Genomic DNA, 27,877 nt, shown 5'->3' on the forward strand with positions numbered 1-27,877 from the left:
AAAGCTTGCACATAGGAAAAAATGGTTGAATATTTGATTTGTTAACTTCTTAAATGCAATGAAACATGTGCAATATGTACTATAGTACTGGACAGGATAAAACTTTAGTCATGCCCAGTATTTTTTTATTTGAAACAAAAATAAATTCTGCACATTTATTTCAATGGTGGTAGTACGCATAAATGAATCGAATACAATTTACAAGAAGTTAAAATCTACGTAACAATTTGATCGAGGAACAAAGATGTGTTTTGTCTTTATATATTTACGAAGGCGGAGTGGGATATAAATGTGTTAATATTTTTGTGGTAGCTTCAGTAAATAATCATACTTACTCAAAACACCAAGAACTACGATTAATGCAATCACTGCGTACTTCATTTTGAATCTTAAAAGTCTGAAAAAACAAGAGAAACTGCTGAGTAAACAGTAAAATAAGTTGTTTTAGGGTTTTGGGTTTTCAATTTTTGGAAATATAAAAAGTTGGTGCCGGAACAATACTTCAACCCCACCTCATGACGAATAAAATATGGTGCGTGTTCAGTGTTTGTCTATAAATATTATCGTCAATTAGGGTTTCAAATTTTGTTGAACGACATTTGATTTTCTCTGTATTCCTAACTTCCTAATATCGAAGCGAATTAAAGCTGTACAAATAGATTCTCGTCTCATGAGGACGACCGTCACATGACGTATTAACTTCTAGTGCTGTTTTGTCACTGACATGAATAAAGGCAACAGTAGTATACTGTGTTCAAAAGTCTCAAATCGACCTAGAGAAAAAAGTTGTGTTACAAACTACAATGGAGGGAAACACATCAAATCAAACGAAAACAAAGGAAGAATAGAAACACTGTAGTACAACGAAAACAAAGGAAGAACAGAAACACTGTAGTACAACAAAAACAAAGGAAGAACAGAAACACTGTAGTACAACAAAAACAAAGGAAGAACAGAAACACTGTAGTACAACAAAAACAAACGCTAAAATACATAGAAACGAACTATTTGATAACGGCTATATTCCTGACTTGGTACAGGACATTTTCAGAAAAAAAATTGGTCGGTTTGTACCTGGTAAAATGGTTAGCCAAACCTAACGGTTGCTGATAATGTTAAAAATAATTGCTAAAATGAAAACACTACGCGACAGAAATACAGAATAAACACACATAAGAACATTCATCACAGAGAAACGCACAAACAAATGATATAATAGTCGACACAACATGCGAACCGCAGAACTACAACCAACACATTTCACCAACGACCGACACAAACATAACTCTGCGACTCTTTTGTATGATGTGTTGGTGAGTTTTTTTACGGAAGAGGAGAAAGTTATTGTAACAAAATGTCCACAGCCCCAAAATAACATGTTTGATCATTTAAAAAAACCAACATGTTGCTCTGAATGAGAGATGTTTATCGTTAAATGGAATGGAAAATAACATATTTTTAGGCAAAGATCCCTCCCTCTATAACAATAATACTCTACTTACTTGTTTACTACAAATGTGTTCTTCTAAATGCAATGGATGAACTTCATCGTATTTGAGCACCCTTATATATCTTTCTAGTTATGGCAGCTGCTAAAGAATATTAATTGTCTTTTTTAATATCCGCTATTTAATTTCCTATAGGGAGATTTTTTTTAAATTACTGTAATAAACGTTGAATAAATTTGATTTTATCATAAAAAATACTTTGAAATGATGCATAATTATATGTTGACACATTTTACAACGTATACATTTTCCGTTTTCAAGCACTAATGCCAATAACACAGAAGAGAAGCGAATGATACCAGAGGGTAATTCAAACTCATATAAGAGTCTATATAGATGCTTTTTATAACGAATTGTTTAGGTTTCTATCTTTGTTGAAGGCCGTACGACGAAGATTTATGCAGCTTTTCAATCCCTAACCAAGTATTTTATATTTTGGCTTTGATAAATATAATATGTGTTTGCAAGCGTATTTTGCATGCAAATTATGATATTTAACCCTTCCAAACCATCTCATATAACTGATTTATGCAAGTTTGTAGTGTCCTTGGCTTAAGTTTTTGTCGATTTCTGTTTTAAGAAACTTTTTTATTTAGATTTATAAAGTAAAGCACCAAGCTATTACTACATATTTTAATAACGTAAGCTTCCTCGGTATGGGATACAGAAAATGAAATTTTATAAATATCTCAGTATTATTCTAATCGGGACAACATAATGGTATGCATTCATTGTGTCAACATAGTATTAAGAAATAGTTCATGTATGTTTGTTTATGATATTGATATGGCTTTAAGTACCATATACCTGCCTGCAGGTTCATTTTTATTACAGTGCTGATAAATATAATTTTGATGGCAGTCCATGAGGTCTTTATATATTGGGGCCGCGGTGACCGAGTGGTCAAAGTAGTCTAATTTCTGTATTTTAAGCCAGTAAACACTGAGGATGTGAGTTTGAACTCTGCACTCGACTCCAATCTTAATTGACAAGGCTTGTAAGTTTCCCTACGAAAGGTCTGTGGTTTTCTTTGTGCACGCTTGCTTCCTCCAACAATCAAAAACTGATCACAACGAAATAGCACAATGGTGTAAACAATGGCGTGAAATACCATTTAATCAATCTTTATCTGTTTAGAATATAGTAAGTTTGATTCTGACTGAAATATTTGTAATAAGTATTTTTGGAAGTATCGTCCCTTTTCTATTAGCATGATGTAACAGATATATTTTATTCTGTCAATGAACTTTGAATTTGTATATAAACTATTCTATTAACAAAGCAGTAATGAATAACAGGTGTTAATAATGTTAGCGGCAGAATTGTTATTTAGAGAAGCCTAGCTACTGGCTATGACCTGGTATATATACATAGGATCTATATTCACATTTAAATTGTGCTTTTATTAAAAAAAAATAATACGAAAAATAAACGATTTACAAGGTTCATGAGTGTCGAACGAAAAACTACTATCGTATTCCCGACTTAGTACAAGCATTTCCCGAAGAAATAGTGGGATGAACCTGGTTTGATAGTTAGCTTAACCTCCCACTTCTATCAAGTTTTTTTTAAATAGTTTCGTCATATTGACAGAATTGTAGTAGAGCACAAACAGGCATTCGAGACAGCAACTAAAACTGTGTGAAGATATATGACGACTGACTAAACGATTCTTTCAAAAATACAAATAAATCTATCAAAGCTGTCAAAGAAAAAGGTGGTGAAGTTGATAATACTTTGACAAAGACGCCAATAAAAGGTGTTTGTAGTTAATAGTTTATTGACAAAAACGCTGATAAAAAAGTTTTTGTAGTTGATGGTAAATAGCGTATATAGTATATACTTTAACGTTAAAGTACAAATTAAGTGAGATATGAAAACAATAGAAAACACCACGACAACAACACTATAGACACCTTTTTCCTTCGAATTAGCACTCCAGAAACCACCTGCACCAGGAAGGTCCAATATCAAAACCCGATAGTGGGATGCATCAATACTAATTTACGTCAAAAATAAAACGACAAAAAAAACAACATATGAGCATGAGGAATATTGCCGAAATGGAAAATAGGTGCACCCTTATTCATGATATTTTATAACAAAGTCTATTTAAAAAACACATAAAAAATACACAAAAATCGTCCACCTGAATATTTCAAAATAAAATTGATACAAGGCATTAATATTATTAATGTCGAAAGTAAACTTTCTTCCTGGACCCTTTTATAGTTTAGAGTTTGTCATAGTTTTCAATATTTAAGGTAGGAAAGATAAAATGTGTTACTTAATGAATAAATGAAATGCTTTCGTCACCCTTAATACATTGAGTGCTTCCGAAGCGCTACTCGATATTAACCTTCACATGAACACTTAAGTCTGAAAGCCAAAGATGCAAAAATAAGTAAACAAATTAGGAGATATGTGACCAAAGGGACAACAACAGAATAACCATATCTTCTGTCGTCATTGAAAAAACAGAATGTAAACGGTGTAGATGTTCAATGATTGAAAAACAAACTTAAGACACATATGGGGTCTAAAGCTGGTATATCAGCAAAAAGTAAAATAACAAAAATACCGAACTCCGTGGACAATCCAACACGAAAAGTCCTTCATTAAAAGGCAAAATCAAAAGCTCAAACACATTAAAAGAATAGATACTAACTGTCATATTCCTGACATAGGTAGAAAATGTTGGATTAAACCTGGCTCTATATTTAGCTTATTAATAACCTCTCACTTTTATGACAGTCGAATGAAATTCCATCATATTGACACTGATGTGTGAACAAAACAAACAATATAGGTACAAATGTTAAAAATAGTGATAATCCAAAATGCTTATAGACAAAGTTTATAAGCAAACATGAAAGACAAAAGTATAAAAATTTACCATATAGCACAATAACTGTTAGTAGTTGTTTTTTAATCTATGTTGATCATTGTCGTTTGTATTAGTTTCTATTATTACCTTTTCTTACTTTCAAACTGAGGTTTACTGTGCGCATTGTTTTATGTTTGTTTATTCCACATTGGTTAGATTCATATGGGAACAACGATTGGGACCACACAAAACATGTTGACCCTAGTCGCATGTTTGCGCATGTCTCAAGTCAGGAACCTCTAACCTGTTTAATCTTCTGTTTTGTCATCTTTCTGAAACATGAAAAGGTTTAATATCATTCAATTAAGGTTTGAAAAGGTTATTGAGTTATTCATGTTTAAACATAGTCTATTATCAGAAAACAAAACCATGGAAAATGAGTAACACAATATATTTTCATTTAGATTTTATTGCATCTGAGTTCTATAGTATTATTGAATTAGACAGAAGATGATAGTTTTCTATGACTTTGTTGTTCGCCGTTTTTCACAAGTAATCATTGAAGGCGGCTATCACAGTATTTCTCTGCATAAAATACAGCTTCAGTTATCAAAATATTTAGATACTAAGTAATATCTGTTAACCGATTACTTACAAAATACATGCTCATAAAAACGGTAAAGAACAATTCAATAATAGGAGTCTTTTATTAAATAAAATCTTTATGCACCATAAATATTATTATACAAAAGTCTGAATGAAAGGCCATGCCGTACAATGCTCAGTACGCAGGTTCATTTTTATTACAGTGCTAATAAATATAATTGTGATGGCAGTACATGAGGTCTTTATATATTGGGGCCGCGGTGGCCGAGTGGTCAAATTAGTCTAATTTCTGTATTTTAAGCCAGTAAACACTGAGAATGTGTTTTTGAACTCTGCACTCGACTCCAATCTTAATTGACAAGGCTTGTAAGTTTCAACAATCAAAAACTGAACACAACGAAATAGCACAATGGTGTAAGCAATGGCGTGAAATACCATTTAATCAATCTTTATCTGTTTAGAATATAGTAAGTTTGATTCTGACTGCAATATTTTTAATAAGATTTTTGGAAGTATCGTTCCTTTTCTATTAGCATGATGTAACAGATATATTTTATTCTGTCAATGAACTTTGAATTTGTATATAAACTATTCTATTAACAAAGCAGTAATGAATAACAGGTGTTTATAATGTTAGCGGCAGAATTGTTATTAAGAGAAGCCTAGCTACTGGCTATATGACCTGGTATATATACATAGGATCTATATTTACATTTAAATTGTGCTTTTATTAAAACAAAAATACGAAAAATAAACGATTTACAAGGTATATGAGTGTCGAACGAAAAACTACTATCGTATTCCCGACTTGGTACAAGCATTTCCCGAAGAGATAGTGGGATGAACCTGGTTTGATAGTTAGCTTAACCTCCCACTTCTATCAAGTTTTTTTTTTATAGTTTCGTCATATTGACAGAATTGTAGTAGAGCACAAACAGGCATTCGAGACAGCAGCTAAAACTGTGTGAAGATATATGACGACTGACTAAACGATTCTTTCAAAAATACAAATAAATCTATCAAAGCTGTCAAAGAAAAAGGTGTTGAAGTTGATAATACTTTGACAAAGACGCCAATAAAAGGTGTTTGTAGTTAATAGTTTATTGACAAAAACGCTGATAAAAAAGTTTTTGTAGTTGATGGTAAATAGCGTATATAGTATATACTTTCACGTTAAAGTACAAATTAAGTGAGATATAAAAACAATAGTAAACACCATGACAACAACACTATAGACACCTTTTCCTTCGAATTAGCACTCCAGAAACCACCTGCACCAGGAAGGAGGTCCAATATCAAAACCCGATAGTGGAATGCATAAATACTTATTTACGTCAAAAATAAAACGACAAAAAAAAAACAACATATGAGCATGAGGAATATTGCCGAAATGGAAAATAGGTGCACCCTTATTCGTGATATTATTTAACAAAGTCTATTTAAAAAACACATAAAAAATACACAAAAATCGTCCACCTGAACATTTCAAAATAAAATTGATACAAGGCATTAATAATATTAATGTCGAAAGTAAACTTTCTTCCTGGACCCTTTTATAGTTTAAAGTTTGTCATAGTTATATATAAGGCAGGAACGAGGAACGATAAAATGTGTTACTTAATGAATAAATGAAATGCTTTCGTCACCCTTAATACATTGAGTGCGTCCGAATCACTACTCGATATTTACCTTCACATGAACACTAAAGTCTGAAAGCCAAAGATGCAAAAATAAGTAAATAAATTAGATATGACCAAAGGGACAACAACAGAATAACCATATCTTATGTCGTCATTGAAATAACAAAATGTTAACGGTGTAGATGTTCAATGATTGAAAAACAAACTTAAGACACATATGGGGTCTAAAGCTGGTATATCAGCAAAAAGTAAAATAACAAAAATACCGAACTCCTTGGACAATCCAACACGAAAAGTCCTTCATTAAATGGCAAAATCAAAAGCTCAAACACATTAAAAGAATAGATACTAACTGTCATATTCCTGACATAGGTAGAAAATGTTGGATTAAACCTGGCTTTATACTTAGCTTATTAATAACCTCTCACTTTTATGACAGTCGAATGACATTCCATCATATTGACACTGATGTGTAAACAAAACAAACAATATATATAATTTCAGTCGGTTGAATTAATGAATTAGAATAAAATTATTTTCTTCTGAATTGTCTGCCCATAGGTGGCGTTTAGGTTAAGTGTTTTGTGTGATTTGGCGGTTAAATCATTCGGCACGACAGGGTCTACTCGATAGGTCACGTTAATTGTTACATCCATGCTATTTGATATTTTTTATCATGCATTAAGAGATTGATTGATTTACAAATGATTGTGTGTATTGAAATACTAGTATATATTGATGACTTTTCGTTTCTGATTCGAAATTTGTATACAATAAATATTATTTAATTGGTTGTTATTAAGGTTTATGTACCCTTCTGTAGCCATTTTTGTACGAATTTTTCAAACCTCAATTGTATCAAAACTAAAGATATAATAAATAATAGAGATAGGTCATTTAGTACATGTTCCAAGGGGAAACTTGATGCAAAGCATTATTTTTTACTGTTTCATTGCATTTGATAGAAAAAGAGGACTTTGAGGCAAATAAATCAAGATTTTTATAGAAAATCCACAGCCTTTAATACAGAGATTTTTGTTATAAAATTTGAAACATAAATTACTCACTTGATTTTCTATGATGTGCTAGTGTTTATTTTTTACAAAAAAATCTAAGTAACCTGTAAATTCCAAAACACCGCGTGCTGAGTCACTAAAGTCGAGCGCACCCTAAAAGGTGTACTTGATTTTGGCCATATTTATACTTGTTTTAACCAATAACTACATTTATAAACTTGTTTTAAGGAAATCAATGCTAGCACTGCATGCAATAATCCTATATCTATTAGTCATCAAATTGCCAAATATGAGAGTACAAGGATAAAGGCTGTGGATTTTCTATAAAAATCTTGATTTATTTGCCACAAAGTCCTCTTTTTCTATTAAATGCAATGGAACAGTAAAAAATAATGCTTTGCATCAAGTTTCCCCTTGGAATATGTACAAAATGGCGTATCTCTATTATTCATAATATCTATAGTTTTGATACAATTGATATGGCTTTCAATTTGCTTACAATATAAAAAATATACTGTTAATATACATACTAAAGTGTTACTTTACTTATCATGCTTATTACATTTTTTGTACAAGAGATTGACATCAAATTTCGATTGTCACAATTATGCTAATTACCTGAATGTACTGAATGTTTAATAAGGCCCTCCATAATTTGGTAAATCCACCAGTATCAGAAAAAATGATAGATGACCAAATAAGGTATTGTTTTGACGATGTAATGTACCATTTCGATTCCCATTTTTGTTTTATAAGATATATATAGTTTGCCTTATTAAAAACTATTTTGACTATTACAAGTCATTGTTTATCAAAAGTCAATTGTGAGCTTTTCCCATCATTTGGCAATATCGTCTTATACAAACATATTCGCCTCTGTAATCAGGGTAATAGATATGTTGATTAAAAAAGTCTTAGCCACAACCATAATTGGAGGTATGTGGTTTAGAATATATGTCCGATGGCTCTACTTGTCAATCAAAATAGACAACATATCCAACAATAATGAAAGGAAATAAGTGTTAATGTTTTGTCTGCAGTTTTTGGAAACTGCTAAAAATAAGGAAAATATATTACAGGGACAGAAAAGAATGTTGAAAATACTGTCCAATTTCCACACACCCCCTTTTCGCCCCCCAAAAAAACACTTTGAGAAGACTCTTTATAGGATAAATTGCCCATAAAATTACGATTTTTACTAATTATTATCATAAAAAATTAAAAGAAATAGAGAGAAACGAATTGCATCAAAATCCAGAAAGAAACACTAAAAAACAAAGAAACAAGAATGATCAGTAAAACAAGATCTACAAATACCAAACATGCCTGAAGTCGTCAGTATAGCAGTTATTGGCATTTTGATGATGATCTTTACCCATTTCTGACATATAATTTAAACACAAAAGTATATAATGAAATTTTGTAAACAGCGAAAATGATGTACTTAAAAAGCTCCACAAATAGGTCGCCAGTGAAGAAATTGTCAGTTGTCTCACAATAGAATTTTGCGCCGTCAAATGACGATTTGTGCTCTTTTAAAAGTGTTAGGCTTAGAGCACATAAGAAAGAGAAACTGTAAAAAGCAAAAAATGTTCAACAACACTAGATCTACAAATAGGTCAATAAAGCTGAAACTGTGAGTCAATTTCTATATTTCTCTTAATGGATGAAAATTTTGTACATTTTTTATCTTTTGTCTTGAAGTGTCGTTAGGTTACTGTCACATTGACGTTTACCTTGCATCTCATTTTCCAAATACAGTACGATGTTGACGAGCATTGAGGACCAAAAATTCCTAAAAGTTTTGCCAAATACAGCTAATGTTCTCTATTCCTGAGGTAGAAAAGTCTTAGTATTTCGAAAATTCTAAGTTTTGTTAACAGTTAATTTATAATTATGAACATATCAATGATAAATCAAGTCAACACAAAAGTGCTGACTACTGGGCTTGTGATACCCTCGGGGAATTAAAACTCCATGCTAAGGACTTCTAGCAGAAACAATGATAACAATGAATGTTTTTATTTGAAATCAAATCTGCATCCAAAGTTCAGGCTGATACTGCTTTAAACGGATCAACCTGGAAATAAAAAAGGAATAACTTCAAAGCTATACTCACTTTTAATATCACATTCATACAACAATGCAAGCTAATTTTTTTTTAAAGCATTTCCTTTTTCTTCAATTTTCTAACAAGTTACAATGATAAAAAAAGAAAGATTTAATATTGTTTACTGAACAATTGAGGCTTAATACATGCTTCAGGAAAATAGAATAACTAGTCACTATACATTGATGAATATATAATATGTAAAAATTAATCATGGCAACGGAATATTGTCAGCATTGTTTTTAGTTAGAAAACAAATGAATTTAAAAGTAATAAAAGTAATACAATTTGGTTTCAATGTGTGTCTCTTTTTCAATATCAATAACATATTCTGTACGAGAAGCATAATCAGTTTATTTTTCTGTCCTTTTTCCCATAAAAAGGGTATAACCCTCACAATATAATTTTATATCAGTCATATTCATTACAAATACAATACACTTTGGAATACTTTTCATTCTTAGAATGGTAACATAAGTTACATAAAATGATAGACTTACATTTTGTGCATTTGCACTTTTTCTGTCCACAGTCACCACGTTGACATCCTGCTTGACGACAACATTTATTGCAGTTTTTATCAGCTTTGTTACTTGGACAGTTTGCAACATTTTTATTGCAATAATTTTCGGTTTTAAACGCCGACACATCATCTGCAGTAGTCCTTTCGGAGATAACTGTTAAAAACATTACAAATCTAAAGTACCAACAATGTTATGTGACTATGTTAGTTACTTGCATTTAGATTTTTTTAAAGGCACACCTACTATTATAGGTGAGTTTATTTTAAAAGCAACTATAGCGTTATATAAAACGAAGGTTTTCATGTCCAGGCCAATAATCTGACTTTTCGTTATGAATTTACTCAATGTTGAAAGACGAAAGGTTGGTTTTATGTAATGAGGGGTACAATAGAATAGTTGTTACACTTTATTATTCGTCTTAATCTAATCGAAAAATTCATGCAAGCCATGGATTTGTTATCATTTCTATATGGACTGCACCGTCATATTTTTACAGCTAATTCCCGGATAATTCTCGATACAAAATGGCAATATTACTACGAATATAATGTTGAATTGGTCAACAAATCTATGCATTAATTGCTTCTTAAATAAAAGAATGTCGCGAAATTCGCGAAAATAAACCCATCAAGGAAAATTGTACATATAGTATTCCCGATATAAAAGAGAGACGAAAGGTACCAGAGGGACAGTCAAACTCATAAATCGAAAATAAACTGACAACGCCTGGCCAAAAATGAAACATACACAAATTGAATACATGGCACAACATAGAAAACTAAAGAATAAGCAACACGAACCCTGCCAAAAACTTGGAGTGATATCAGGTGCTCCGGAACGGTAAGCAGATCCTGCTCGTTGCACCCGTCGTATTGCTTATGTTTTAACAAATCCGGTAAATACTAGTAGTCTAATTAGGTAGGTCACATTCATGAAAGGGAAGGGGAATGTAGTTACGACGTAAGGAACATATCCGATATCATTTGTGAAACGATTATTCCATAACGGTCAACCAACTCGTGATGGCTTCCGTAACATTTACGAAAGGGTGATTTCAACTTCACCATTTGGAACTCTTGGTTTAATAGCTTCCTTGTGGGCAGCAACCCTCTATCAAGAAAATCAAGATAGGAAATGCAAGCACGGGAATATCGTATCAATTGGGAGATATTTATCCCGTATGCATATTCTGTCGGAATGTTGCTACTTAGAAATGAAAAGTTCACAATTGGTAAGCTGAAATCATCTCTTTTGTCATAAAGTTTTTCAACATATAAAGGTGTAACATAAAAGGCGTCGAAAAAATTTGGCCCTTGAATTTAACAGTTGTTGGAAATTTATCCTGCATTTCATTGCAGTAAAAATATTTTTCATATATATATATATATCTTGGCACCATTATTTTTTGATTTGGTGTTTAAATAGAATATTTTGGAAACTTCAGGTTACATGCATGGTTACTAAAGCTTGCACATAGGAAAAAATGGTTGAATATTTGATTTGTTAACTTCTTAAATGCAATGAAACATGTGCAATATGTACTATAGTACTGGACAGGATAAAACTTTAGTCATGCCAAGTATTTCTTTATTTGAAACAAAAATAAATTCTGCACATTTTTTTTCAATGGTGGTAGTACGCATAAATGAATCGAATACAATTTACAAGAAGTTAAAATCTACGTAACAATTTGATCGAGGAACAAAGATGTGTTTTGTCTTTATATATTTACGAAGGCGGAGTGGGATATAAATGTGTTAATATTTTGTGGTAGCTTCAGTAAATAATCATACTTACTCAAAACACCAAGAACTACGATTAATGCAATCACTGCGTACTTCATTTTGATTCTTAAAAGTCTGAAAAAACAAGAGAAACTGCTGAGTAAACAGTAAAATAAAAACATAAGTTTTCAATTTGCTGTCTAAGTTGTTTTAGGGTTTTGGGTTTTCAATTTTTGGACATATAAAAAGTTGGTGCCGGAACAATATTTCAACCCCACCTCATGACGAATAAAATATGGTGCGGGTTCAGTGTTTGTCTATAAATATTATCGTCAATTAGGGTTTCAAATTTTGTTGAACGACATTTGATTTTCTCTGTATTCCTAACTTCCTAATATCGAAGCGAATTAGAGCTGGACAAATAGATTCTCGTCTCATGAGGACGACCGTCACATGACGTATTTTAATAAAACTTCTAGTGCTGTTCTGTCATTAACATGAATAAAGGCAACAGTAGTATACTGTGTTCAAAAGTCTCAAATCGACCTAGAGAAAAAAAGTTGTGTTACAAACTACAATCGAGGGAAACACATCAAATCAAACGAAAACAAAGGAAGAACAGAAACACTGTAGTACAACAAAATCAAACGCTAAAACGAAAACAAAGGAAGAACAGAAACACTGTAGTACAACAAAATCAAACGCTAAAACGAAAACAAAGGAAGAACAGAAACACTGTAGTACAACAAAAACAAACGCTAAAATACATAGAAACGAACCATTTGATAACGGCTATATTCCTGACTTGGTACAGGACATTTTCAGAAAAAAAAATGGTCGGTTTGTACCTGGTAAAATGGTTAGCCAAACCTAACGGTTACTGATAATGTTAAAAATAATTGCTAAAATGAAAACACTACGCGACAGAAATACAGAATAAACACACATAAGAACATTCATCACAGAGAAACGCACAAACAAATGATATAATAGTCGACACAACATGCAAACCGCAGAACAACAACCAACACATTTCACCAACGACAGACACAAACAACTCTGCGACTCTTTTATATGATGTTTTGGTGAGTTTTTACGGAAGAGGAGAAAGTTATTGTAACAAAATGTCCACAGCCCCAAAATAACATGTTTGATCATTTAAAAAAAAAAAAAAAAACATGTTGCTCTGAATGAGAGATGTTTATCGTTAAATGGAATGGAAAATAACATATTTTTAGGCAAAGATCCCTCCCTCTATAACAATAATACTCTACTTACTTGTTTACTACAAATGTGTTCTTCTAAATGCAATGGATGAACTTCATCGTATTTGAGCACCCTTATATATCTTTCCAGTTATGGCAGCTGCTAAAGAATATTAATTGTCTTTTTTAATATCCGCTATTTAATTTCCTATAGGGAGATTTTTTTGAAATTACTGTAATAAACGTTGAATAAATTTGATTTTATCATAAAAAATACTTTGAAATGATGCATAATTATATGTTGACACATTTTACAACGTATACATTTTCCGCTTTCAAGCACTAATGCCAATAACTAGCATATTAATCTATTGTAATAAAAATTTATAATATCTAATAAAATTTGTAGATTTAGTTAACAAGGTCCTTATATTTGTATAAAGTAACATTTGTTTATAGTGGAAAGTTGTTTTAACGTTAAATAAGTTACAATTAAAAATTGCTTGCTAGTCCCTCTCTGTGATTACCTTTAGATAACTCTGGTTCGTTTCCCACTCAATCTATCATGAAGGGAAGATAAATAATACGAATGTCATGCAATCATAGTCTTTTTCAAAAATGATGAACGGTTCTTTATATTGGTATGTAATCATTTTAAACGTTTCAAATTTATGAAATTATATTCGTACATCAATGTTTTTGATACACCAATAACAAAAACTGAAATATATTGAATTGATACATTTTGTAACTATTCAAATTAATATCAGAAACTTAAACTTAATGTGGTACCCAACACTTTAACTAAAATTAATTTGGCTCGTTTAATTTTCATAAAATTTTGACAAGGTATTTACTTTGACCCTTTGACAACAATGTAAAAATTTCAAAAAATTTGAACCAACCGTTTTATCAGAAAAATTACACTGGTTATATAGCAGTTTGACAAACACTTATTTTGATCGTTGAAAAGCTTAATATTCCCTTAACAACACAACGTAATTAAAACGTTTAGCGGATTTTACAGAGTTATCTCCCTGTAGTGTTAGGTACCACCTTAATTATAAAATAATGAACCTGTTAAAGGGAGACAATACTCGCATAACTTTTTCGAATTGGCACATAATACAACGGAATGTCACTCTTGCATACAAATGGCACATCAATATATTAATTAACTGTGCAATCGCGCTCCACTTTCAATGATGATTCTAAATTATAAATATAACCAAAAGTTATTAATCTATAGATAGTAAAGACTAATGAAATCTAACCCACTGTTAAAATATTTCTTTGCATTTTTTTAAAACTTCCTCAGTAAAATGCTTGAGCCACTTGACTTTCATAGCTCATAATTAACGTTTTTACACAATATTTAAATAAAGTAGCTAAAGATTATTCGCTTCTCAAAGTGTAAGACGCAATAAAAATCGTATGCTTGCACCATCTTACCCAAAAACAGATTTAATTAATTTCTGAACATTTCGACATTTCTTCGTTAAAACCGGTTTTAAACAAATCACAAGTACGTGTTAAGATCCGACTAAATACCCATATCCCGATATCGTCAGGTCAATTTGCTACAATAACACAAAAGAGAAGCGAATGATACCAGCTAGAGGGTAATTCAATTGAAACTCATATAAGAGTCTATATAGATGCTTTTTATAGCGAATTGTTTAGGTTTTCATCTTTGTTGAAGGCCGTACGACGAAGATCTATGCCTAACCAAGTATTTTATATTTTGGCTTTGATAAATATAATATGTGTTTGCAAGCGTATTTTGCATGCAAATTATGATATTTAACCCTTCCAAACCATCTCATATAACTTTTGTTTTATGCAAGTTTGTAGTGTCCTTGGCTTAAGTTTTTGTCGATTTCTGTTTTAAGAAACTTCTTTATTTAGATTTATAAAGTAAAGCACCAAGCTATTACTACATATTTTAATAACGTAAGCTTTCTCGGTATGGGATACAGAAAATGAGATTTTCAAATATCTCAGTATTATTGTAATCGGGACAACATAATTGTATGCATTCATTGGGTCAACATAGTATTAAGAAATAGTTCAGGTATGTTTTTGTGTTTATGATATTGATATGGCTTTAAGTACCATATACCTGCCTGCAGGTTCATTTTTATTACAGTGCTGATAAATATAATTGTGATGGCAGTACATGAGGTCTTTATATATTGGGGCCGCGGTGGCCGAGTGGTCAAAGTAGTCTAATTTCTGTATTTTAAGCCAGTAAACACTGAGGATGTGAGTTTGAACTCTGCACTCGACTCCAATCTTAATTGACAAGGCTTGTAAGTTTCCCTACGAAAGGTCTGTGGTTTTCTTTGTGCACGCTTGCTTCCTCCAACAATCAAAAACTTATCACAACGAAATAGCACAATGGTGTAAACAATGGCGTGAAATACCATTTAATCAATCTTTATCTGTTTAAAATATAGTAAGTTTGATTCTGACTGCAATATTTTTAATAAGTATTTTTGGAAGTATCGTCCCTTTTCTATTAGCATGATGTAACAGATATATTTTATTCTGTCAATGAACTTTGAATTTGTATATAAACTATTCTATTAACAAAGCAGTAATGAATAACAGGTGTTAATAATGTTAGCGGCAGAAGTGTTATTTAGAGAAGCCTAGCTACTGGCTATGACCTGGTATATATACATAGGATCTATATTCACATTTAAATTGTGCTTTTATTAAAAAAAAGAATACGAAAAATAAACGATTGACAAGGTACATGAGTGTCGAACGAAAAACTACTATCGTATTCCCGACTTAGTACAAGCATTTCCCGAAGAAAAAGTGGAATGAACCTGGTTTGATAGTTAGCTTAACCTCCCACTTTTATCAAGTTTTTTTTATATAGTTTCGTCATATTGACAGAATTGTAGTAGAGCACAAACAGGCATTCGAGACAGCAGCTAAAACTGTGTGAAGATATATGACGACTGACTAAACGATTCTTTCAAAAATACAAATAAATCTATCAAAGCTGTCAAAGAAAAAGGTGTTGAAGTTGATAATACTTTGACAAAGACGCCAATAAAAGGTGTTTGTAGTTAATAGTTTATTGACAAAAACGCTGATAAAAAAGTTTTTGTAGTTGATGGTAAATAGCGTATATAGTATATACTTTAACGTTAAAGTACAAATTAAGTGAGATATAAAAACAATAGTAAACACCATGACAACAACACTATAGACACCTTTTTCCTTCGAATTTGCACTCCAGAAACCACCTGCACCAGGAAGGTCCAATATCAAAACCCGATAGTGGGATGCATAAATACTAATTTACGTCAAAAATGAAACGACAAAAAAAAACCATATGAGCATGAGGAATATTGCCGACTAAATGGAAAATAGATGCACTCTTATTCATGATATTATTTAACAAAGTCTATTTAAAAAACACATAAAAAATACTCATAAATCGTCCACCTGAATATTTCAAAATAAAATTGATACAAGGCATTAATAATATTAATGTCGAAAGTAAACTTTCTTCCTGGACCCTTTTATAGTTTACAGTTTTTCATAGTTTTCAATATATAAGGTAGGAACGAGGAACGATAAAATGTGTTACTTAATGAATAAATGAAATGCTTTCGTCACCCTTAATACATTGAGTGCGCTACTCGATATTAACCTTCACATGAACACTTAAACCTAATGTCTGAAAGCCAAAGATGCAAAAGGTAATAAGAGAAACTAATAAAAACGACAATGACCAACATAGATTAAAAACCAATACTAATATTTGTGAGATATCAAAAATAACTAAACAAATTAGGAGATATATGACCAAAGGGACAACAACAGAATAACCATATCTTCTGTCGTCATTGAAAAAACAGAATGTTAACGGTGTAGATGTTCAATGATTGAAAAACACACTTAAGACACATATGGGGTCTAAAGCTGGTATATCAGCAAAAAGTAAAATAACAAAAATACCTTCATTTAATGGCAAAATCAAAAGCTCAAACACATTAAAAGAATAGATACTAACTGTCATATTCCTGACTTAGGTAGAAAATGGTGTATTAATTAAATAGCTTATTAATTAATCTCTCACTTTTATGACAGTCGAATGAAATTCCATCATATTGACACTGATGTGTGAACAAAACAAACAATATAGGTACAAATGTTAAAAATAGTGATAATCCAAAATACTTATAGACAAAGTTTATAAGCAGACATGAAAGACAAAAATATAAAAATTAACCATAGCACAATAACTGTTAGTAGTTCTTTTTTTAATCTATGTTGACCATTGTCGTTTTTATTAGTTTCTCTTATTACCTTTTCTTACTTTCAAACTGAGGTTTACTGTGCGCATGTGTTGTATGTTTGTTTATTCAACATTGGTTAGATTCATATGGGAACAACGATTGGGACCACACAAAACATGTTGAACCTAGCCGCATGTTTGCGCATGTCTCAAGTCAGGAACCTCTAACCTGTTTAATCTTCTGTTTTTTTTCCATCTTTCTTAAACATGAAAAGGTTTCATATCATTCAATTAAGGTTTGAAAAGGTTATTGAATTATTCATGTTTAAACAATATTAATAATTGTAAATATAGCTGCATGAAACATAGTCTATTATCAGAAAACAAAACGATGGAAAATGAGTAACACAATATCTATAATACTAAAATTACGAGGTCCAATTTGTCAGCCGTCATCACGTAAAAACGATGAATCAAAGAATTCAACTCTATATATAACTAATATAGTACAATGGTGTTGATTAAAAATTACACCACTCTAGGCCCATTTGTTTTCCACGTAATTAATATTGCCAATAATTATGAAGTTCCGGATCGCGTCCGACACCGATACCAATAGTATATTCACCGGTTACCTATTACCTTATCTGTACGTTCCGCATCAGACAGGCGCACCATCAAACAGTGTATTTAGAATTTTGCTGTATACTGTTGAGTAAAAAATATTCCATTCCAGGCCCTTTTGTTTTCCAAACTATTAATATTACCAATAATTGATAGGTTCCAGGTCGACGGGTTCAAACAGAAAGATTTTGAAAGCAGAGAAAACTGTGCACCTTATACATGTTATAATCGGCATGACTTTATCAGATGACAATACCAATACTAAAATAAGGCATACGCATAGTTATATATCAGTCACGGACCCGCGATATCACGGGTGTGTTCTAGTATTTACAAATTATTGCCTTAGATTTTATTGCATCTGAGTTCTATAGTATTATTGAATTAGACAGAAGATGATAGTTTTCTATGACTTTGTTGTTCGCCGTTTTTCACAAGTAATCATTGAAGGCGGCTGTCACAGTATTTCTCTGCATAAAATACAGCTTAAGTTATCAAAATATTTAGATACTATTCTTACAAAATACATGCTCATAAAGACTGTAAAGAACAATTCAATAATACGAGTCTTTTAGTAAATAAAATCTTTATGCAGCATATATACTATTATACAAAAGTCTGAATGAAAGGCCATGCCGTACACTGCGCAGTACAAAAGTTACAGTTTAGCTAGTTGCTCTTTAATCATTGGGTACATGTCACGTGTCCTGTATGTCAGTTTGTGAGCTTCGTCAAAGTGAGGCTGTAGCCTCTCCTTAACTCGATCCATCCATGCTTTGACCACAGAATTCTCTTCATACAAATATTCTTCATTGACAGCGTACAGCTGTATTAATTCACAGATTCCAAGGATATCAGCTACAGAAATTTCTTGTCCGCAAAGGAAAGGTTGATCTTTCAGCCAAACATTTTCTAAGAATTTTACAGTTTTCTTTACTTCTGTTCTAAACTGTTCTACTTTATCCCAATCAACTGGTCTACTCAAAGCTTTTGGTTCAATCAACTGGAAAGATAAACTTCCAGTCATCATTTATATGTTCTATTGTTTACTAATATTCTGAAACGGCGATTTGATCATATCAGCACCACTGGAAGTGACACTTATGTCTTATATCATATTGGGAGTGGAAATGGGGAATGTGTCAAATGGACAATAACCCTACCAACGAGCAGACCACCAATGGGTCAGCAACTCAGCGAGAAATCTCACATTGGAGGCCTTCAGCTAGTCCCTTAACAAAATGTGTACTAGTTAAATGAAATAGGACGTCACACCAAACTCCAAAACATATAAAGGAATTAAAATTAAAAAAAATATAAGACCAACAAAGGCAAGAGGCTCCTGACTTGAAACAGGTGCAAACATGCTGAGGTGTTAAACATGTTTTGTGAGATATCAACCCTCCCCCTATAACTTATAGGTATACTCTTCTTGCGAACTCATTGCATTTTTGTAATTTTGAGGTTTTCCTTTAATATCTGTAGATTGTATAAAATCTACACGGCAGTACAGAGGTCGATATTGGGAGTGTAGGCGAGCAAGATTTCTGTATAAACCAATTTAGGTGTTTGGCGCTTGCTATCGGTAATTGTCAGCATTTTTTGGTGTTTCAGGAATGTTTTACGTTGTTTTTTTTGTCTATAACACAGATAATTATACTACTACATGTAGCTTGAAAAAAAAATTCCTGATTTGCCTTGGAGTTTACTGTTCTACTTTTTCTCCAAGTATGAAACTTCGTCAGTGGCTACACTTGGTAGTCTTGTTACGGAAATTTGTGGAAATTCTCTGATCATAGTGTCTCAACTGAATTCTTCCCGTAATCGACCACTACTAACGATGTTAAGAATTCATACAGTTATCGTAGGGCAGATAAATCTGGCGACTGCAATATAAGCAGTACCTTTAATAAAACATGTAATCATTCGGGGGTTGACGTGTGGTATACTACAGGTGGATTGTTGCTTGGAAACCTTATAGTGACCTCAATTAAAAAGTACTACTATTCATCAAATTAGATAAATATGTATCCAACAATTAGGAAAATTACCAGATTCCTGAAGAGATATGCTGACTTCAGCCTGGTATTCCAATGTTGCCAGTTCATATATTCGTCTACTCTTGCTTGGGCTTGTAAGTTCGTTCTAGGATACCAGTGCTCTGGTAAGTTATACTTTGCAACCAAATATTTCAAAATGGCAACACTGAAAAATTCAAGTTTTCATTATTCAACAATATGATAAAGTAGAATAACTGTCAGTTTCATTTTTGTATCAGCAACTTCTCCGAAACCCTATATCAAATATATTAAAAAGTTTCAAGAATCTTAACTTGTATACTTTCGTGTTTTCTTGATAGCTTCTGATATTAGTGATTGAAATAGATATTTATAGTGTAACAAATACTGTAAAATAAAACTATAATTAGTAAAATATTTACTTTGTGTGGTTTGTATCAGTGTATGTCAACCATTTCCATAAAGAAAAATCTACTAAATATCGTGAAAATATATAGAGAGATCGAAAGAAGGTGTTCATAGTACACGGATGCCCAATCCGCACTATCATTTTCTATGTTCAATGGCCCATGAAAATGGGGGAAATCACTGATTTGGCATTAAAATTAGAAAGATCATAGTATAAGGAAAATGTGTGCTAAGTTTCAAGTTGATTGGCCTGCTTTCAACTTCATCATAAATTACCTTGACCAAAAACTTTAACCTGAAGCGGAACAAACGGAGGGACTAAAAGACGAACGAACGGACGAACAAACGGAAAAACGAACGAGGGAACGGACAGACGGACGAATGAGCGAACGGACCCACAGACTAGAAAATATAATGCCCCTCTACTATCGTAGGTGGGGCATAAAAAAAAAAACACAAAAAAAAAAACCCAACCAGAAGATTTTTGAAAACCGTATGAGAACCATGAGAACCTCTAGATAACATTTGACCCTTGAGTTGGTCTATTGATCACAATGTTTACCTTTCTGTTAAAATAAATCCATTATCATCGAGAACAGGCACTAAGCTGAAAGGATTAACTTTCTTGTATTCGTCCGAATAATGCTCTCCTATAAAAAAAAAATATGGCGGATTTATCCAGAGTAAATAAAAATGTACATCATGTACTTACCTGTTAAAACCTATACATTGAAAATCTTTATCAGTTTGTACAAAAAGAAACATCAATATAAAATATGCTACGTTATCATGTTTGACTTTGGTATGATCATGAACCGCTGATACTTTTTTCTATGTTGCTACCCATGCAGTAAAAAGGCGCATTGCATGAATCCAAAAACTATTTAGAAGAAAAAATCTGTCTATTTCATCATCTAAACCACTTACAACTGTATACCTAATTTCAAGTTTTAACAATATTTAATGAATGGCTGTTATTTATTTTGAATTTATTGGACCATAAAATTAATTTTTGACTCTTCACATTAAATCGGATTATTCAATGTGAAGAGTCAAAAATTAATTTTATGGTTCAATAAATTCAAAATAAATTATTGCCATTCATTATAAATAAATTTCTATCAAAAATAAGGCTCAAAGATGTATATTAATACGAATAACAACGTACACAGATGTTTGTGTATGAATACACAACGTTAGAGTGGGCGTGTCGCCATATAAATTGATAACATTGAAAATAAAGCTAATCCTATTAACCAATCAGAAGACAGTAACTACACCAAATTTATTTATTCACACATATATCAGTCTTTCATTTAAAACGCTGGTATACAATTTGTGACTATAATTATACTACTACCAAGACATGAAGTACAACTGGCAGCAGCTCTATACCTCAAGACATTTAAAACAACACGTCTCTGTTGGCAATATCATAGAAAAATGCAAAAAAATATTTAAAATTTAGTAAAATGCATGCATCAGTTTTAAAAAAGACACAATTCTATCTAATGTCAATGACAATCACGTCAAAGTTCATCATAGTTATCCCTGCACTATATTTCTTTTTAATAATATGAGTTTTCCGTGCCTTTCTACTGATCTCGCGTGACTGAGCCGTCCAGCAAAAGACGTGTGATAATTCAAAGCAAATTAAATGAGGAGTCATTGATCATACCCGTTCGACATAAATTATTGAATATATGTATACGGTACCATATATGTAATACCCATGGCGGTACCAACTGATCTTGCGTGACTGAGCCGTCCAGCAAAAGGCGTGGGAGTCCTTGATAAAGTTACCCGTTCGACATAAATTATAGAATAAATACGGTACCAACATAAAACTTAACACAAATATGATCAAATATGCCATACATACCTTTTCTTAGAGCAACTGCTTTAGGTTCGAATGGAATTTTGTTAATTTTCAGAAAAATGTACACTGCTCTCGATGGCTGAGACATCAAATCGTAGAAATATCTTAAAACCATGCTTAACACAGCCTCTGGCAACGAAGGAAATGTTTAGACTATTTGTGTGGTCGACAAAAAAGTCAAAATGTAGGACGTTACACGTGATATTTAATGACCTTTGTGTAGATCGATTTTAATCATTGCAAATAAGCCAGATAAAAAGCATTATTCAACCTAAAAAGCTATCTTTAGGTTTTTTAAAAGTTCAGATTAAAATAATTTAATTCATATTTATAAATATAGCTATAATATGTAAATTTTGTTTGAATATAAAAATAATGTTTTTATTGACATAAGCGTCAATATAAACAATGGCAAACGAAGCAATTCAGCTGCGTAAATCTGCACGTTTATTTGGCAATGTCTTGCTTATATTCTGCACAGTTGGAATGCTATTGTCCGTGTACGCACTTTATGTTGAAATCCACGCAGAGGGAGACTCCAGTTTTAAAGCATGGTGTGACATAAATCCTAAAATGAGCTGTTCTAAAGTGTTCACATCAAAGTAAGTACACGTCAGCGTTTATAAGTTTTACAAATATTGAATAGATTACAAAGTATATAATATATTTTTCTTTCTATTTTTCAATACTAGTTTCAAACTATGTATTTCCTTGTTTGGCATAATTTTAAAGTCGTTTCCCGGTAAAAGAACGTCTTTTTAAATTCTTGGCTATAATGAAGGGGAATAACTATAAATTCAGAATACCATAAATTTACCAATGAACGGTTAACATGAGTATATCATTTTCAAAGGTTATTTATTGCAGGGAAACAATGGTCAAATACACTTCAGTGAAATGATAAAAGAATTATCGAATTTGTTATATGATCATTTGTCGTTTCCTTTAACAAAGTTGTGAGGGTTTCATACGTGTACTATTGAAATGTACAAATAAGAGCTGGTTCATTACTTTTAAAGTTCCATTGTTATGGTAAATATCGTGACACAATGGCAAAAATCACCTTTTATTTTATTTTTCAAATATGTACAATTATCATTATTGTCATTTTTTTTCTAGACTAACAAACTTTATTGTTTGTCTTCTCTGACAATTAGTAACTTTATTAAAATAATTTTGAAAAAAAATGTCTAACAATAGTTATAAGCACATGTATCTATACAACTGTAAGAGTATGGAAATATACATGGTTATTATTTTTCATCACAAAATTCAAATATGTACAGGATTGATTTTACGATAGGAAGCATTAAATTGAACATCAGGAAAAGCTTGAGGACGAAGTTAGGTGTTTAAAAAGGAAGTATCCACATGTTCACTAGCTTGAACATCATATTTTTATGGATTTTGTTACTATAAAAAAATAAATATTTTTGATTATGAATGTCACTTAAATATCTGTTTCCGCTAATGTGCAGAAAAAATATATAGGGTAGGTAGGTAGGCAATGTCATTTTATTTAACAAACATTTTTTAGCTGGTTACTACAAGGGAATCAGTCTGTCTTTATCAGTGCTTGTTCCAAAATGGCATAAAAAGTGTAAGGTTAGGCACTAAAACTAGGGTAGGTTTAGCAGAAACACATGTATTATTTTGTTTGGCCTAACCAGACGTGTCTGTTATATTTTTGTAAACAGACAGTTGTACTCTAAGAAGGATTCTTCTGTGGATGGATAGATGGGTGGTTGGCTATTTGACGTCTACTGGCAAACTGAATTCAGATTGAGGATGATACTATGCTAGTGCGATATGAATATATATACACTGCTTACTATTAGACTGACATGCTGTGTTGGATTTTTAACGTGCTAGTTAACAAAGTAACAGTCCACAAGAAGACACGTCACCCTACCCGGACACATTATTCTGACTCAGAGACGACCAGTCTTTGCTCTTAATCCTTAATTTTGGAGTAGCAGCAAAACAAACTGTATGTGTATTTGGTTTGACTCGGCCAGTGTTCGAACTGACGACTACGAGACCACCGATTTCCTTCTTTCTGCTGATCTAGAACTAAGTGTCAATTACCTAGGTTTATATTATAATTTCCGAAATCATTGGCACAAAACCTTATGCAGACACTGCTTTGACTTTTCGTTTAATCAGGAGTCATTTAAAAACTGATTTGTGATGCAATCATGATACTTGTTTAATATGACTACTACATTCGATATTTTGTTTCTGAGTTCATGTCTCATAGTTTTATTTCTTAAAAATATCCAGAAATAAATTTGAAATTAGATAAAACGTAACCGGTATTTTGAATTCGCCTTGCGTTTACAGGCGCGGATCCAGAGGGGGGGGGGGGGGGTTCCGGGGGTTGGAATCCCCCTTTTTTTTGGACGATCAATGCATTTGAATGGGGACATGTAATTGGAACCCCCCCCCCTTTTTTGTCCTGGGTTAGGAACCCCCCTTTTTTAAAATGGCTGGATCCGCCCCTGGTTTATTCTCGTCTCTGTACATTAATGCTGAATATACAGCTGGAAATGACAAGTAAATGCATATCTATACGGATAAATTATAATATTCTACTTGGCTAGAGTAGATACAATTATTCATATAATGTCAAGAGGCAGCCAATGTAAAGATGACACGTTAGCCAATGGCTTGAAATCAGTACACGTGACAGGAGTGGTGACTTTTTCCTTTTTCTGTCTCCTGCGACAAGCCACGAAGTCGAGACATCCAACACCCTGTCGACTTAGTCGATGTCACCGTATCGTCAAATTTAGGCTAAGTCTGTGGTTTAAGTTTTTTTTACAGATGAAACTTTGTCACACATTCACGAAATTTTATGTATCTTGGTTGTTTTAAAATGATGATGACGATGGACGACTGTGTATAAACTTCGAACGCATTTTAAATGTGCATCCATGCAGTACGAGAACATGGTCAGTTGATTTTATTCAACTATAAAATATAAAGATATGAACGAATTAAAAATAGTGTTTACACCATTATTTTAATTATCAAGATATGCGGTAAAATGTTGAGAATTGAATGTTTGTTTATTATCTTCAGGTACGGAAAAGGTTTTGGATTATTGGAGTACATCGTCGGAAAAACAAGTGTACTAAATCAGCCAAATAGTATTTTTGGTATGATGTTCTACATCCTTCAAATTATATGTGGTATGTCTTTAATTGATAATATTTTCGATTTGCGCAATGATATTTTGTTTTCAATGATATTTTGTTTACCATACTTGATGGACAGATAGTTCTCGAGGGTATCGCAAGCCCAGTAACCAGTACTTCGGTACTGGCATAAAAATACGGATTTTATGTTGTTAAAGTTAGCTGTTACACAATTTTGGAAATTATTTTAAATTAAGGAATATGTTTCCCTCATGTAGATGCTCTGATTCCTTGCCCTGATTTTGCTCTACTTTATTGTTTATTTTGCTTTAACGCTCTTCGTCCTTTTGATAAAAGAGGCGCGAAAGATACCAGAGGGACAGTCACACTCATAGATCGAAAATAAACCGACATTGCCATGACTGAAAACGATAAAGGACAAACAGACACATAAAAGTACACAAGACACAACATAGAAAAAGGACTAAGCAACACGAACACCACCAAAAACTTGGGGTGATCTCTTGTGCTCCGGAAGGGTAAGGCAGCAACCATTTGATTTTCGGGGGGGGGGGGGGGGGGGCTATGTTTTTTTTTTGGAAAAAAAAGTTTGTTTCCAGATTTTGGAGACAAAAATAATTTGTTTTTGATTCTGATTCTGCCACTATATGTAATACTAAAATTGAAAGAAAAAAATTGTTTTCGACTTGTCGCGAAAAAAATTTGTACAGAAAAAAAAACCATAGCCCCCCCCCCCCCCCCAGAAAATCAAATGGTTGCTGCCTAAGCAGATCCTTCTCCACATGTGACACCCGTCGTATTGCTCATGTTAATTATTACAAACCCGGTAAATAGATTAATTCGGATAGTCGCATTCGTAAAAAGGGATTTTAGTTACGAAATAAGGAACATGGTCAACCAACTCGTGATGACGTCCGTAAAATTTACGAAGTGATGATTTCGTCTTCACCATTTGGAACTTTTGGTTATATAGCTTCCTTGTGAGCAGCAACCCTCTATCAAGGAAATCATGATAGGAAACACAGGCACGGGAATATCGCATCTGTTGCATACAAATGGTATAATTCACAATAGATGTATTACTTACCATGTGCAAAACTAGTACATACCGTACGATACGAATTAGTTGAACACAATACTAATTAAAATGTACGATTTAAGAAGCTGTTTTGCTTACAGGATAGGTTGCCCATAAAATACTTGTATTTTTGTTTATTCCAGCAATGACGGTATCCGGCAGTCTAGCAAGCTTTGCTTTAGGAACAAGTATTGTGGCGAACTTTGGCTCCGCCTACCTGGCGTATATACTAGTATATATACTAGATGATGTGTGTGTGGTGTGTGTTTCTACTTATATAGTCAATGCTGTAATTTTATACTGCTGTTATCAAAGATATTATAAGATTGTAAATATTGTCAATATTGCCAAAAGTAAAAAGCAAAAGTGATAGAAAAGAACAAAATACTCGATTCAAGGTGTCTCGTTGCTTCAAATGCCAAAGTGTCTTATAGTTTGAGATTATCACACAAAAACTGTAAGGTTATTTTCAACTATTTGTAGAAACGAATATAGGAGGCTTAGCTTAGTAAACTAACCAAAGTATTATATCATATATACGACTCAAATGGCTAAAAAACAAAGGATAATGTTGACATGTAGTATAGTATTAAGATAATATAGCATCATTGTTTTCATTATAGTACCATATATATTTTTCACATCTAAATGATCTAATCAAAATCATGTAGGCCTAACAGGATCCAACATAATGTTTATAAAAACTTTATGTAATTTTCTTTTGGATTACATTAAAATACGGGTTTTTATAAGAAAATAATATTTTATGAATTTGTTCCGTCCTATGTGATTTATAAAATGAACAAAAATGTAGATTTAATGCATGTCAGTTTTTATTCTTTGTACGGGAAACGTTTTCAGTAAATATTAATAGTATACTAAGAATATTTGTATTAAATATACTCATTTTATTCAATCATTTTCATTCAATCCATAGTTTTATTCTAAAAAGTCGATATTCTTCCCAGCTCATTTCATTTGGGTGTGGCAGCTTATTTTTACATTCCACACAACCGATCGCGAACAGGCGTGTTTATGAAGATCTATGAAGAATAGACTATAATAGGTTCTAAAATGGATACAGTACGTTCATATTTAGAATACGCAAGTAACAAGTCATGAGTCAGTCATTGCGATATTTAATTGATGGAGGGTGGTCTTTTTACACAGAACGCCGATATGTCACACTACCCGTAAACACTTGTCTTACTCTGAGTCGACCAGCCTTTGTTTGTATTCCTTGATATTGAGGAATACGATATATGAAATTGTTGATCTCTATAAAATG

General features: G+C 32.3%; 2 protein-coding genes and 1 long non-coding RNA gene across 3 annotated transcripts; 1 reads left to right on the plus strand and 2 right to left on the minus strand.

Moving 5' to 3' along the window:
* Nucleotides 1-10,211: 10,211 nt before the first annotated feature.
* On the minus strand, nt 10,212-13,355 carry LOC143074314 (uncharacterized). The gene is made up of 3 exons (XR_012977793.1): nt 13,234-13,355; nt 12,029-12,090; nt 10,212-10,384 (listed from the first exon to the last, which is right to left on the minus strand). It is a non-coding gene; the product is annotated as an uncharacterized LOC143074314 (long non-coding RNA).
* A 5,243-nt stretch (nt 13,356-18,598) lies between these two features.
* On the minus strand, nt 18,599-22,567 carry LOC143075110 (glutathione S-transferase theta-1-like). Its single transcript, XM_076250410.1, has 4 exons — nt 22,354-22,567; nt 21,034-21,121; nt 20,097-20,250; nt 18,599-19,048 (listed from the first exon to the last, which is right to left on the minus strand). Exons 1-4 carry the CDS (start codon nt 22,463-22,465, stop codon nt 18,704-18,706), a joined length of 699 nt encoding a protein of 232 aa, XP_076106525.1. The 5' UTR covers nt 22,466-22,567; the 3' UTR covers nt 18,599-18,703.
* Nucleotides 22,568-22,724: 157 nt separating this feature from the next.
* LOC143075111 (vitamin K epoxide reductase complex subunit 1-like protein 1) lies at nt 22,725-27,216 on the plus strand. Its single transcript, XM_076250411.1, has 3 exons — nt 22,725-22,952; nt 25,435-25,544; nt 26,733-27,216. The coding sequence occupies exons 1-3, from the start codon at nt 22,759-22,761 to the stop codon at nt 26,957-26,959; spliced, it is 531 nt and encodes a 176-aa protein (XP_076106526.1). The 5' UTR covers nt 22,725-22,758; the 3' UTR covers nt 26,960-27,216.
* Nucleotides 27,217-27,877: the final 661 nt, after the last annotated feature.

The sequence above is a fragment of the Mytilus galloprovincialis genome, chromosome 5 (assembly GCF_965363235.1).
Source record: "Mytilus galloprovincialis chromosome 5, xbMytGall1.hap1.1, whole genome shotgun sequence".
NCBI classification, from domain to species: Eukaryota; Metazoa; Mollusca; class Bivalvia; order Mytilida; family Mytilidae; genus Mytilus; species Mytilus galloprovincialis.

Bases quoted from the DNA above. Each gene is read 5' to 3' on its own strand.
- LOC143075110 (XM_076250410.1), bottom strand. From the start codon at position 22,465: ATGGTTTTAAGATATTTCTACGATTTGATGTCTCAGCCATCGAGAGCA. The intron at 21,122-22,353 runs GTATGTATGGCA...TTTTTTTTATAG, and splicing joins AGCAGTTGCTCTAAGAAAAG to GAGAGCATTATTCGGACGAA. The intron at 20,251-21,033 runs GTAAACATTGTG...TGAATTTTTCAG, and splicing joins GGATTTATTTTAACAGAAAG to TGTTGCCATTTTGAAATATT.
- LOC143075111 (XM_076250411.1), top strand. From the start codon at position 22,759: ATGGCAAACGAAGCAATTCAGCTGCGTAAATCTGCACGTTTATTTGGC. The intron at 22,953-25,434 runs GTAAGTACACGT...TATTATCTTCAG, and splicing joins TCTAAAGTGTTCACATCAAA to GTACGGAAAAGGTTTTGGAT. The intron at 25,545-26,732 runs GTATGTCTTTAA...TGTTTATTCCAG, and splicing joins CATCCTTCAAATTATATGTG to CAATGACGGTATCCGGCAGT.